At 35.0% G+C, this 13,619-nt stretch overlaps 1 protein-coding gene across 5 annotated transcripts in view; it reads right to left on the bottom strand.

Annotated features, from left to right (window-relative positions):
• The window catches only part of LOC114273718 (coiled-coil protein), a 44,959-nt gene extending 31,936 nt beyond the window's left edge, over positions 1-13,023 (bottom strand). The window contains exons 1-9 of one of the 5 annotated variants that reach the window (XM_082907291.1): positions 12,498-13,023; positions 8,282-8,449; positions 7,564-7,638; positions 6,102-6,180; positions 3,264-3,328; positions 2,954-3,043; positions 1,467-1,556; positions 1,230-1,316; positions 927-1,010 (exon numbers count right to left, since the gene is read on the bottom strand). In XM_082907291.1, the coding sequence (XP_082763417.1) occupies positions 927-1,010; positions 1,230-1,316; positions 1,467-1,556; positions 2,954-3,043; positions 3,264-3,328; positions 6,102-6,180; positions 7,564-7,638; positions 8,282-8,449; positions 12,498-12,728 (969 nt within the window). In that variant the 5' untranslated portion in view covers positions 12,729-13,023. The remainder of the gene's footprint in view (positions 1-926; positions 1,011-1,229; positions 1,317-1,466; positions 1,557-2,953; positions 3,044-3,263; positions 3,329-6,101; positions 6,181-7,563; positions 7,639-8,281; positions 8,450-12,497) is intronic. The other 4 variants (XM_082907293.1, XM_082907292.1, XM_082907294.1 and 1 more) reach the window with 4 other exon arrangements.
• Positions 13,024-13,619: the final 596 nt, after the last annotated feature.

Raw genomic sequence — 13,619 nt, 5'->3', positions numbered from 1 at the left:
CTTCAAACCAGCTTGAGGGGGAGTGCTGGAAATTTGTGTTAATGCATATAATAAGATAGTGGCATATGATAGTGGTGTTGGTGGTAGATAGTGGCATGTATAGAATATGATAGTGGTGTTGGTGGTAGATAGTGGCATGTATAGAATATGATAGTGGTGTTGGTGGTAGATAGTGGCATGTATATAATATGATAGTGGTAGATAGTGGTAATATATAATATGTAAGTGGCATATAATGGGTTATAATGATGTTTGTAATATCTCCTATATAAGGAGTGTCATTTGGTCTTGTAAAATAAGAAGTTTTGAATATAACAGAAATATATTCCTTCTTCCTCATATTTTCGGAGTTCTTCTTCCTCATATTTTCTAAGTGAATTGTAACAATTATTTAATAATACCCAGTTTTGACTATTGATTAATGATATCTAGTACTGAATACTGATATGAACAATAAAATATTCCAAAAAAAAGTAAAACCAAAAGAATTTTAACCTAGAATGATTGAAGCAGAAATTGCATTCCTAATGCAAAATCCAAAAAATCAAAAATAAAAAGACCAACATGCGGCAAACAGAGTATAAAAGCAAAGAAAGAATTGAGAACTGTAACCAATTTCCCCAAGAAATAAAATTGATAAGACCAAGCATCTTCTGGTTGATATAAAGTATACGGATCATTATACAGGCCGACAAGTTGAACATCTCAATAACAATACCAGATGATGCAGTTAAATCACCATACATGTTCCATATTGGCCCATGTCTAAGAGATATGATAAACAGAAATATCCATTTTGGAAAGCGACAACATGAGAAGGAGATGGGAGAAGTAGACTTCTGTGCACTACATTCAAGTATAATATAGCATTACACTTGACTAAGAAAATAATGATCCAATACAAAGCAAGAGGCTGGTGTACTGACAGTTATATAGCCATCCTCTTTGAAGTCTTGGCACACCCCTAATAAAAGTGAATCCAGCTTTTGAAGAGTTTTTCCCAGCCAAACCTGCAAGGATATTACGAGACCCAAAACATTAACAACTTTTGCATATGAACTATGAAATAACAAATGTTCGTCCTATCATCCCATGGCCAAATGGTTCTCAAGAGAAAGCTTAAACGAAGCCTACATATACCACAGGAAAGACATAATCCAAAATAGGAGAAGGCAAACATAAATGATTTTTTACTTCAAATAGTTTCGTAGTAGGTACTCAATTTTCACCTCAACACCATGGCTCATCTCTTGTATGGCCGAAAGCTCAGAAAAACTATCTAAAAGCTGCAAATACTCGGATAGGACTTGGAATGCCTGCACAATACATTAAGTATTTGGTAAAGAAAAAGGAAAAAGGAAATTATGAGACATGCACATTACCAATAAAATACATGCAAACTAAGTAAAGAATTGGAGAGTTAAAGTGCAATATTCCACAAAATAACACCAAAACCGACATCCAACCTTAAAGAAGTTTCCTTCCTCAACATGGTTTTCAAGCGCTACTTGCATGTCCAATGCATGACGAAGTTCCGTTAAAATTGGAAGCATGTCCTGCCAGTCACAACATTTGTTTCAGGGAATAAATAAACAATTTTATCAGATCACCCATTCACACTGTAAAGCATGATCAATTAACTGTAAAGAAGGTTCTAAGGCATTCAAAACAACCTAATTTGAGCAACATCATGAGCAACACTAATCACTGACAAACTAACCTGCACTTCCATTTAATAGTTGTGAGAAGATCGCATTTAGAAGAAAGACGGAAGAAAAGGCTTGTTCATAAAAACATCAGTGTGTTTGGTTTCAATTTTTTGAATTCAAATTGAATTTTTTGTTTTTCGTATTTTTTTGTTTTTAGTGAATATTTTTAAAATTTTAAGCAATTTTTTTTACTTTTTTAGATGCACATTACTTAGATATATATAAAAAGTAAAATATTTGTAAAAAAATATTTTAAAAAATCAATAAATACACAAAAATACGAAAAATGTACTGAATTCTCTTCTTCTTTTTTTGTATTTTTGGTATTTAGTGAATTTTCTAAAGATTTTTTTCACAAATATTATACTTTTTAAGTGTATTTATGTTAGGTGTATCTAAAAAAAAAATTGCTTAGAATATTAAAAAAAAAATAGTGAAAACAAAAAAACACGGAAAACAAAAAATTTCAACTTTTTTGAAAAGTGAATCCTGAAAATCCAAACCAAACAAGCTTATAGTAGTACTAAGTACTAAAGTTGTTTACTCTGAAGGGATTCATCTCTAGATGCTAGAAGCTTGCAAAGCTATGGATTATAAAATTCATGGCACTTTAGCATGTGTGATTAGTTCAAGAACTTGCATCATTTCCATCCAAGACTAATCTTTCAGGGTAGAAGGGCAACCTGAAATGTACCCTGAATCAAACAACACTCTCCCCTGAAATTCAGATGCAAGAAGGATGGAAGCATCTTGCATTTTTTGAGCAATTGCAGAATTACCAGGAGGACAATACAAAGTCTTAAACATTGTTACACCAGCAATTGTCGGAAAATACTGGACCACAGCCAGATGAAAGTATCACATTCAATTATGGAAGAACAACATTTTTCAATTCGAACACAAATAAGAGTAAATATAATTTACGGAAAGATTGTATGAAGGCAGCTCAAAAATATAATCTAATCATACAGGAAAGATTTGAAAAGGCAGAAACTGTGTAGTGCAACAAATAGTCAATTTGATAGTTTCCAATGGAACCATTTCCACCTAAACAACTGAAGTCAAAGGACAAGAATTGGAAAATAGAAAATTACATCTAGCAAAATTTGCAAAAGGAGGGACCTCAATATCAATATCTTCTTTGAGAACAAGCCTCCACTTATGGTTAAAAAAACAAAAGGCAAAAGGAAGAAATATTTAAGATTGATTTTGTTATAATGTCTAGGGGGAAAAACAGGAAATACCAGAAGAACTTGCTTCTTTTTGGAACTTGTTGTGACGATGAGATCCCTTGATACCTCATTCCTTGATGAGGTTAGATGCCTTCTCCCATTCTGCAATACCAAATGAACAGCAGTGATGAAAGCCATAACTTTGTGATGTAACATATTGATTGATTAATAAATAATAAATATCATCCTTACGATGACAAACCACAGTAGGATAATTAAAAAACCTTCAGTTGTGTAATCAACTGAATGACTTCACCATGTTATAAGTAAATTTGAGCTAAGCTGGTTAAGACATTTATCTGCAATACCATCACCTGCTTACCATGCAAATGACATTAGCCACCTTCAAGTCTTTCTCCAATTCCCTCACCAAATGCATCCCCTTCACTGACCAAAAACAAGTATTATTACCTAATTTAGAGATGACACATTTTGGAAGACACATCTTTATAAAGTAAGACTGTTAACACTTCTTTACCTCAAGCAACATAACAGCATTAATTACTATAAAAAAGTATCAATACTGCTTGATTTACATAAATGCCAAGCTCATCATCATCTACATTTCCAAAATGATTAATCAAAATAACGCAGCGACACGTAGAAGATGACCTCTTCCCATCACAAGGTGCATAGTGCACTGACACCATATTTCAACAGATATCGTCATGGCAAAAGAACACATTGGCTCTATAATAACATTGTCAGAATGGCATGGTACTATGGTAGTTACCATCACTAAATTGAAACCAATGGAAAGGGGACCCGATACATGTGGTTTAAGGAGAATTAGTGCATCCATAAGGATTTTTTTTCAACTCAAAAACGGGTCGGCCCACCCATTATAACCAAAAAGAAAAAAATTAATAAAAATAAAAAATAATACACGAGAAAAGAGTAGGTGGCCCTACGTGGATTTCCCCCCGACTTTTCTCAATAATTTGCTGCCTCTATGTTCTTTTTCCATGTCTTCTCTTCCACCATGATACAGAACATGGCATTAGAGCAAACTTCGTTTAAATTGCAATATGAATCAATTGCTTCCTCTGTGATACCAAAAATGATTGTGAATGTGGGATACTAAGCTTAAGTCCTTGAAATAAAGAAAAAAAATTGCATCAAATGTGTAGGGAAAAAGAGGAGAAACCCATTCGCTATCTTGTTATACGTATGAGGGAAATTCCACATCTAACTGTTGCTGCAAATGACTATTACTATTCAGCGTCTGCTGCTTTTTCACTTTCCCAGCAATTAAATTTTGTTTATTTTTGTTTCAACACATTCCATGATGATGGAAAAAGTAAAAACCTATGTTGCTTTAAAATAAAATGATAAATGAAACAAGGAGCAGCTGGTGGGTGGGTGGGTTAGGTAGGTTGGGGAGGAAGAAAAGACAAGAAAAGCAGAATGCCCATTCCTCCAGGTTTGACAAAGATGAGAGGGATTGGAGAGCTATTTATGATGCATAGTTTGTTTCTCTTCTGATAGGTTTCTTGTTGTTTATCTTCATGTTGAGAGGACTCCTTGTCCTCATTATGACCTTCTTTATCTATAAAAATTTCCTTTGTTGCTGATCAAAAAAAGAAAAGAGAGGGGACTGTCCCCTTAGAATTTCCCCAACTTTGGATCCCCATACACCAGTGTCTGAACTTGCCCATTAAATTATTCAAAAATTATCCATTGGTTCATTATCATCAGATAGAAGGTTCAGTAACTCTCATACCACAAACAGAGAATTATTTTAATTCAAAATTATATGTATAATTTTAAAAACAATAATTCTACGGACACTGAAACTACCACATAAAATAATCCTGACCAAACACATCAGATCATGAGGTCCACCACTAAAGATTGCTCCACTCACATCATTACAAGTGTATTTTCTGGTGGTGGGTTCTGTGTCCTTAGAATTATTGTTTTAAAAAAATTGCCCAAAATAGCCCACTGCTTTCAAATCAAAGTTGAAGGGTAATATGAGAGCTATTGTGTAGTGACGCCAAGGTTCAATTCCCACTGACACTAGTAAAAAAAAGGAAGAAGAATAAGCTGTGAGGGAGGGAGAGAACAGACATCACACACTTCTAAATCAGCTAAAAGGAAGCCTTCTCATGTCTCAGACTTGGGTATTCTCTAATCTAAGGCCCAACCTAGGCATCCCCTTGCTCATGTCTCAAGACATCATACTCATCATACTCATCTCGTCATGATACTTAGTGTTGATGTGACTACTGACAAGAATGTGACCACTTTAAGTTGATGTGGATCCCCATTCAACTACGCAATAATGGAAAATAAAAACTCTTCCAATCGTCTAAATAAATAAACAAAATAAAACCAAAAATTTAAGCTACATCAAGGGTAAGTCAATACTTTTGGAAGATCGCTTTCCTTTCTCCAAAATTTGTAGCAACAATGGCCCAGGCAGCATAGGATTAAATGCTTGTAACAGAATCTTTCTTAGTAGTTGATCTTCAGTCTTCACTAAAAGAAGAGCTGGTACAAACTACATGGGCCGCATGCTGCTATGACACAAGCATGCACCCATAACTCCATTTTATACAATTAACATTGTCATGTGCAGTGTGCATCACAAGCCAAAGGAGAAGTGTAAAGCACCAAGCTGCACAATAAAATTCTTGTTCCTACCTAACCATAAACAAATACCGGCAAACTCAAATAGTGAACTTTAGTACAGCCAGGGCAGACAGACTTCCTCAACGGCCCATTTTCCTCTTTGTTGCAAGTCTGTAGGCACATTCAATGTGGCAAGCACTAAATCCAAAGAGGTGGTTCAGTTGCATGACATTCCTCACACATTGAGCTTACGTGTGATCATCCATCAAAATGAAAATTTTCCTTAAATATGACATTAATGTGATAAGAAGCTAGTGCCATATTAGATATGACATAATTGTAGAAAAGTATCATATTTTCTCACCAAAAAGCAGTGCCAAAGGGTTTAATATACATCGGAAACATAAAATAGAACTTTTTAAGCAAGTTAAGACACAATTTTAAAAAATTGAACACATCAATAGCAATATATAGAGCTAATAACTTCATGAAATGTGAAATAATTTTATGTCAAGAGTCTAGAGATTAAAGTATTTTAGAGAACAATCAAATAAAGGTGGGTGAACTTTGGCAAGAAACTTACCCATTTCTTCATGATGCTCCATAACGTGGCGGGACAAACGTTCTGCTATGCTATCCAATTGTGCTAATCTAACAGTGGCCTATAAAAGAATGGAAAAAAGATTGATCTATAAATAGTGGGATAAATAAAGTAGTGCAAGTATAAGCACTTACAAAAGAAAACCAGCTTCCCCCCCCCCCCCCCCCCCAAAATAAAAACAAAAGAAAGAAACCACACAGCATATGGGAGAGTGGAGGGGTGAAAGAAGAATACCAAAAAAAGATAAACTATTCAAGCTCATAAGGTGGAAAAGCACATCTTTCAATTAACCAATGAACACCAAAAGAGAAAAAAATCCCACCCTTCAATTACATGTCACCGGGGACACTTTGTGTGCCATATTAAATGTACAAGCTAAATTTGACAAGTGCATAGATCTTATGAATCATGACTACAAGCATAAGTACAAGCAAAACTGGTGCCACAAAACATGCCTTGTGAATCCTTCTCTCAATAAATAATTAGTACACCTTAGGTGATCCTGCGCGCCAATAAAAATCAGATTGATGTAAATCTAGGAAAAGTAGCATATTGTATTTTAAGCTGCGTACTTCATGACCTTAGCCATACCATCAATGGAAAAGAATTTAAATATATATATATATATATTGAGCCAGTGAAACAGTAAACAATATATAGCACCAAGCAAACTACTAAGCATTTCTTTATCCATTAAGTATTAAATCAAGATTGTGTACGATTTCAGCATATAGCGGATATTCTAATGTGTGATTGGGCTTACAAGAAAATTAAGTCACCCTACTGTTTGATGCATAACATTTAGTACACAAGTTGGCACTTGGCAGGAATTTAATACAGGCATCAACATACTCACCACGAAAAAAGAAAAAGAATCATCTATTAAAAACTATGATGGCAAAGCCCTTTGGTTAATTGGTACTGTTTGGCATGTCTTTTCTAACATGCTGGCACCTAGAAGTCCGAGAGAAGTAATGATTTATAAAATCAACTGACAACAGATCAGGCAAATAACTGCATAAATGTGCATGGAAATATGATGAGATGCACACACAACATGAGCCTCCCTCCAGTATAAAACAAATGACAAAAGAAACAGACTGGTGTTTCAAATCCTATATAAAGCATAAAGGGCTCCGATTTCCATGGGACATGTAAAAGTCCCATTGTTAGAGAGAAGTGTTCAAAATGGAGAATATATAAAAAAAAAAAAACAAGAACAAAAACAAAAACAAAAACAAAAACAGCACCCAATTAGTACACATTAATGTGTGTTTGGAAGGGAAAAGATTGGGTACACACCTAACCTTTGGCATAATACACAAAGTGGTTGCTCCAAGACTTGAACCCATAACCTCAAGGTTATTAAGCCAAGATTTTACCATTGAACCAATGGTCAACTCTAGCATGGAGAATATGCAACAAAGAAAAATTCAAATATTACCTTTTCCTCAAAATATGCTACGTCATTTTCTTCAGACGGCATATGCTCTAGAACATGTCTTACGGGATCAAACTCCTGCATACAATAAAATTCCACCAGCTTTCAGTAATATGTCAGAATTTAAACTGGCAAGACAACCATAGACACAAAGCAAAGTGCTCATGTTCAGATGAAGCAGCAGAAATATTGTGAAAACACTTGAATTAGGTTGATCACAGAAACTTTAATTAGGGGGTATTTCCAGATAATTCAGGTCTTCGAAGAGACTGTGAAGCATGTTGTTGATGATAATAATTCCATGTTGTGGATTCAAAGGTCTTATGAACAGGAGGTTTATTTCTTGAAGTTTTGAAACAGGTGGCTGACAAGAAGAATGCTAAACATATTGCGAACTAAAACAGGTAAAAACAGCGAGTATGCTTTTTTTTGGTGTGTATTGCCGGAGGAGCCTACCCATAACCCCACCCAACCCAGATGAAAACAGGATCGGATCCCAGGTCCCTGGTACAACTACAAAGAGATATTAACATTACCAGGTAAGCTAGCTGGCACCTTTAGGTAAAGAAAACATTAGCACTCTTTGCAATAACTAAAAAGAACTTTGTCATATGAATCAATTACCTATCTTATCAACTAAAAATTAATAAATCAAAAGACAGTATAGGACATAAGCATGCCACTTGCTGAAACCAAATTGACAATCATGAGCAAGGAAAACCTCTTCGTAAAATTCTTCCTCAAGCTCCTCCACTACTTGACCATGGGGCTTGCTTCCATATATCGAACTCAACTCTTCAGAGCTTGATGGAAGACTATACCTCTGATGAGGGGGTAGTCCAGCAAGAGCACGAGCAACAGCTGCTGCTGCTACAGCTCGTGCAGGAACCTACAAGATAGATAAGTCAATCATAATCAAATAAATAAATTACAGTACAGCAATGGAATATATACAAGCCAAAAAGCTAAATACAAATTACAAATTGTTCCTTTTTTTTCTCCTAAAACAAGGAAGATGGGAGGAGTTATGAGAAAAGTCGTACGTTTTCGGAAGCAGAGTCATCAACCTCCTCGTTAAAAATAAGGAATATGCCTAGCTCAATAAACTTGAATGCATGATCTCTTAGTTGACAAGTCAATTGGTTGGTCACTTACTCTTGATGGTTTAATTCAACCTTATTCATAAAATGGTGTTGAGATCCATACCATTTCAAGATTCTCATTCAACATGTAGAAGTCTAAACAAAGAGAAAATTTGAGAAGCCTATAACTGATGAACGACCTTTAGAGACTTGTGGCACAAAAGAAGGATAATCATGTGATTTCACCATTAGCGACACTATAGACACTTCTATGAACATTCTTAGAGCATCACACTATGTTCAAATTTCTGTATTTTTCTGTATTTATTGCGGATAATTTTAATGGTCTCACATTTTTGGAAACAAGTAGTTTTTATTGATAAGTAAACTAATTTCATCATGAGCATATTGAATTGCTTATTAAAAAAAAAAAAAATCATTTTGAGCATCAGAGGGCACTACCCACTAAAATTCAAACCAGCATCTATTTTATTTAGTTTTTAGATAATATTACCAACGGAAGATAGAAGATTAGACACAAGTTCACCCATGGCTGTTTCAATATGATTTTTCCTCTGCCTCCTCATGGTGTGCTAGACTTTGCCTTTGCAGCTCTTCCTGAAGAAGTAGTTGTGGAATCTCAATCAGCTAGTGAGCTAGCCACTCTTGCCGCAACTAATTTATCTAGGGCACCTCCAAAACCTTAACTCATTTCCTATCCTTTAACCTCTAACCTTCAGACTCCAAAACCAATAATTAATTACTTTCCTAAATTTATAGAAAAAGAAATTCTCAGCAATTCCAATAACCATTCACAAATAGTGGAGAAGGACCTATTTGAGGCCAAACTAATAAGGAAGGTTGCCAAATTAAAAACCAATTTTAATTCCTTTAATTTGGTTTATAAATTGTGGACATGCAATCGGTCAACTGCATGTAAATCTCAAAACTAACAAAGAAGAATGCGATTTTTGTCGTGAATAACCTTGAAGAAAACTCTCTTCAAGAGAAAAACCACAAACAAACCCAAGACTACAAGACTCAAGGTAAAAGGACTTGCAACCCAAATCCAATAACCTCACTCAAGCAACCTTTACGTCAAGCTCCATGCTTGCACTCCACTCCTTGTGGCTCTAACTCCAAAGAATGCTACAAGGAACTCCTCGCTCCAATCTCCACTCCTCACAACTCCATTACTCAACAACCAATGGATGGGCATCTCATGCAAAGTGTTTGTGCAGAGTTTTTATCGTAAAATATAAACTATAATTTCACTAATGAATTTTTCACCAAAAGGCTCTAGTTCATAGTTTTAGAAAATATGGTTTCAGAGATCACAAGGCTAGCCTGAAAGCTTAAGATTTTCTCTCCTTCGAAGTACATTTCCTTATATTACAAAGAAAACCAGGTATCAATTTATAATAAAAAAAATAATTATAGACCTAATTAGGTCAACAATTGATCCAAACCTAGAGCCCGCTTGAGCGCTGATCGAGCAAGGCAATTTGGAGCTTTTTGGAAAATAAAAAGGTGCTCAAGCTTGAGCTGGAATCAAGCCCACTTCATGTGGGACCTTCTGGAGTTGAAACTCCAAGAATCCACCTAACCAACTCACTTGGGTTGTTATACATGCCAACACAAATGTTGTACATAGTTTCTAAGAATCCCATACTTCTTTTAAGAATTAGAAGATCCACAACCTCCATATTTAAATTGCAAATGAAAATCTCATTCCACAAGTAATTTAGTTTAATCTTTCTACACCTATATCAATCTTTAAAATGGAGAGTAAATTAAAAATTTGGAAAAAAAAAATGCAGAGAGTTGTAGAATTCTTAAGAAACAATGTAAAATTTTAGGTGAGAGAAGACGGCATGACAATTCCATGACTATAATGATGGATTTTGCTCTAGCAAATGTGGGTGTTTTGCAATGTTTAAGGTGGTATGGATTGAAGCAAATAACATCGTTAGCTATAAGACACCATTTTGGTTTCCTAAAATAAATTATTGGCAAAGTCCAAGGATGTAGTGAGTGGTGCATGGTGGTAGAAGACAACAATGGTAATTGTTGTGATGATGGTTATAGTGTGATCACTTGCTAAAGATGGTTTTGTTGTTTGGTTGTTTTTGTTTCAGCCATGTGGCATGGGTGTCATGTCGGATGGTTGGGTTTGATGAAGAGCGGAAAAGAGAGAGAGAGAGAGAGAGAGAGAGAGAGAGAGAGAGTTGAAAGATTGGGCGACAATGGTCTTGTGAGGCTATGCTCGCGAAGTGTGGGTGGCGGTGTTTCGCACTTATCATCATTCATGGGGATGATAATGGTGCATTTGGGTAAAGGGAGATGACAGCATGGAATCACCAAGTTTACTCAAGAAGTAAATCAGTAATTTAGGAATTTATTATGCGAAAAAAGTCATTTTAGATAGAAAGGATAATATAATAAATTCATTACTTTTGTTAGAGTTGTTTTCATCAAATTTTGATAGGGTGGATCAATGTAATTTTGTCAAAACATAGGCGTGTGACATAATCATATTAAACATCAAGAAAGGTTCATGTAATTCACCCTTTATTTTATCAGTCTTAGTCTTGGCTCCTTAAAGATGAAATTTTAATATTCAAAGGTCATGTTTTCTAAGTTGTCCTCAATAACTATTCAAGACAATCAAAATATTTTCAATTTTGAAACCAGACCCTTTTCGTCCCCTCTTCCAACCACACGACCAAATAAAATAAAACTTGTAATCCAGCCTCCAAGTAATGTGATGTAATAAGATTTAGTTGTCTATTAGAATGGCCAGCTGTGCATGAGCTAACCATAAGTGCTTGGTTGGGTCTTTAGTCTACAAGTAGGAGGTTTAGGCTCATTATAATCAGTTTGTGACATTTTGAGATTGTATCTATTGAGCTAACTGCTCTTTATCCCTAATTTCAGCATTTTCTCTCTCATGGAATCCAATTCCTAAATTGGTTTCATCATTATGTCTCTACCTATAAGGGGTCTGTTTAGTATAGCTTCTCGTAAGTTGAAAGCCAATCATCATAACGAAGAAACTAAAAGCATCCTTCTCTCAACTTTTCAATAATCAACTCTTTCAGCTTATTTAAAAATGTAAGTAGGTACACCGAATACTTTGGCACAAATTCTCATAATAAATAAAAATTATAAGTAGCCCCAATAAATGGCCTCAATGCCATTTATATCCGTTCTTATAAAAAAATAAATAAAAAAAAAAACCATTTATATTCTTTTCATCACATTACACCTCATTTCATTTACATCTGTTTCGCTTTTCTAATAGCTGCTCCCTCAAGTCTACATGTTCAAAGAAGTTACATGCAACTATGTGCTAATTGAGAAAATTAATTGTGGTAATTTTTTTTGAAATACCTCAAGACACAGTGATGCAGGTAATACTAACACATGAGTTGCCACACATATTTTTACTAAGCACACCACTCTTATCATAACTGCAACAAAAGTGTACCCAAACGACCTAATCTGCTGATGAATTTCGAGGAGTAGGTAAAGAAACCCAATTTCCAATCCAACCAATAAAATTCAGTCAAACCTCAAATCAACACTAGTAAAGGTAAAAAATAAATAAATAAATAATTTTAACTAGATGCATAATTCCCTCTAAGTTCACCAGCTCAATTTAGTCTATTAATCGATATGCAAAATAGAAACCCAAGTCAACACTGATGATGTTGATCAAAATTCAACACTAGCTGTGAGTTCATTAACTCAATTTGGGTACCTAAAAAACTACATTACTGAAGAAACCCATGTAGCAAAATACAAACCCACGTAAATATGTACGTAAAATAAGCATAATGAGGGATTAATTACCTCGGGACGATCGGAAGTGGAAGGAAGGAGGCCGAGAGATCGGGCAGAGCGAACTGAGCTGAGAAGCTTCTCTCCGACCTTGGAGAAATCCATGCCGCCCCCTTGGAAGAAGAGCAACGAAGCGAAGAACAAAACCCTAGTTCCCTCGAAACCCCCGTCGCTCAAATCGCCATTGAATGAGAATGGACTCAGCGGAAATAATGGTGGTGATGGAGATGAATTTGACTGCATTTCAATTCAGAGCTCCCAAATCAAGCACTTGAAACTCCATTCTTTCAATTTCAAGTCTTTTTGGGTTTGTGACGTCGGTGATTGCAGAGGTGAGAGATCGGATCTAATATTGAATTTGGGATTTTTTGGAGAGAGAGAGACAGAGAGCGTATGTGGTGTTTGATGAATCGTTTGTTTGGTGGAATTTTCGTTGTTTTTACTTTTTTTAATCGCTTCGTAGACTTTAGTGTCATGTGTTTCCTTGTTTTTGTTTTCTTTTTTCGTTTTACACTTGCCGTGAGGTTATGGCAATTACGGGATTTCAATACTTACATTAATGTCTTTTATTTTTAAAATTATTGTCAAAATATTTAAGAGTACTCTTATTAACACCTATTAAAAAAAAATTTGGAGCCTTCATTTCTTTGGACCTCAATCTTAAATCTTAAATTTTAATAATATTTTTTTAGACACTCCACTTATTATCAAATCTACCCATGTTCACAATAAAATGCGCATCCACCTGAATCCATTCCAATTCCCTCTCTTCTATCTCTCATCAGTGATGTCTCTTTTCTCTCACTCTCTCAAACACTTTTTGTTTATATGAGAGAGTGAAGATTTTTCTCTCTCTCTCAAAATCCCTTCAAAACCCTAATTTTTTCTCTCTCTTCTCTCTCCAACATTAACCACATCTAAAAAGTGGTTCATGAAAACACAATGCATTTACTTGTGAGGTTAGTGTTCTTCGTCGATTAGGATTTCGATGACGTGGGTCTCTTTGGAATTTGCCATTGATTGGAAAATTCAGATGAGAAAGTGAAGATTGATGCGAATTGTATGAATAGAAAACAATGTATATATATATGGAAAACTAATCTCCATAATATTTCCATAATATTTTCAGAATAG

Source organism: Camellia sinensis, chromosome 14, assembly GCF_055761805.1.
Source record: "Camellia sinensis isolate YWXY chromosome 14, ASM5576180v1, whole genome shotgun sequence".
NCBI lineage: Eukaryota > Viridiplantae > Streptophyta > Magnoliopsida > Ericales > Theaceae > Camellia > Camellia sinensis.
This window is presented reverse-complemented; position numbering and strand designations above follow the sequence as displayed.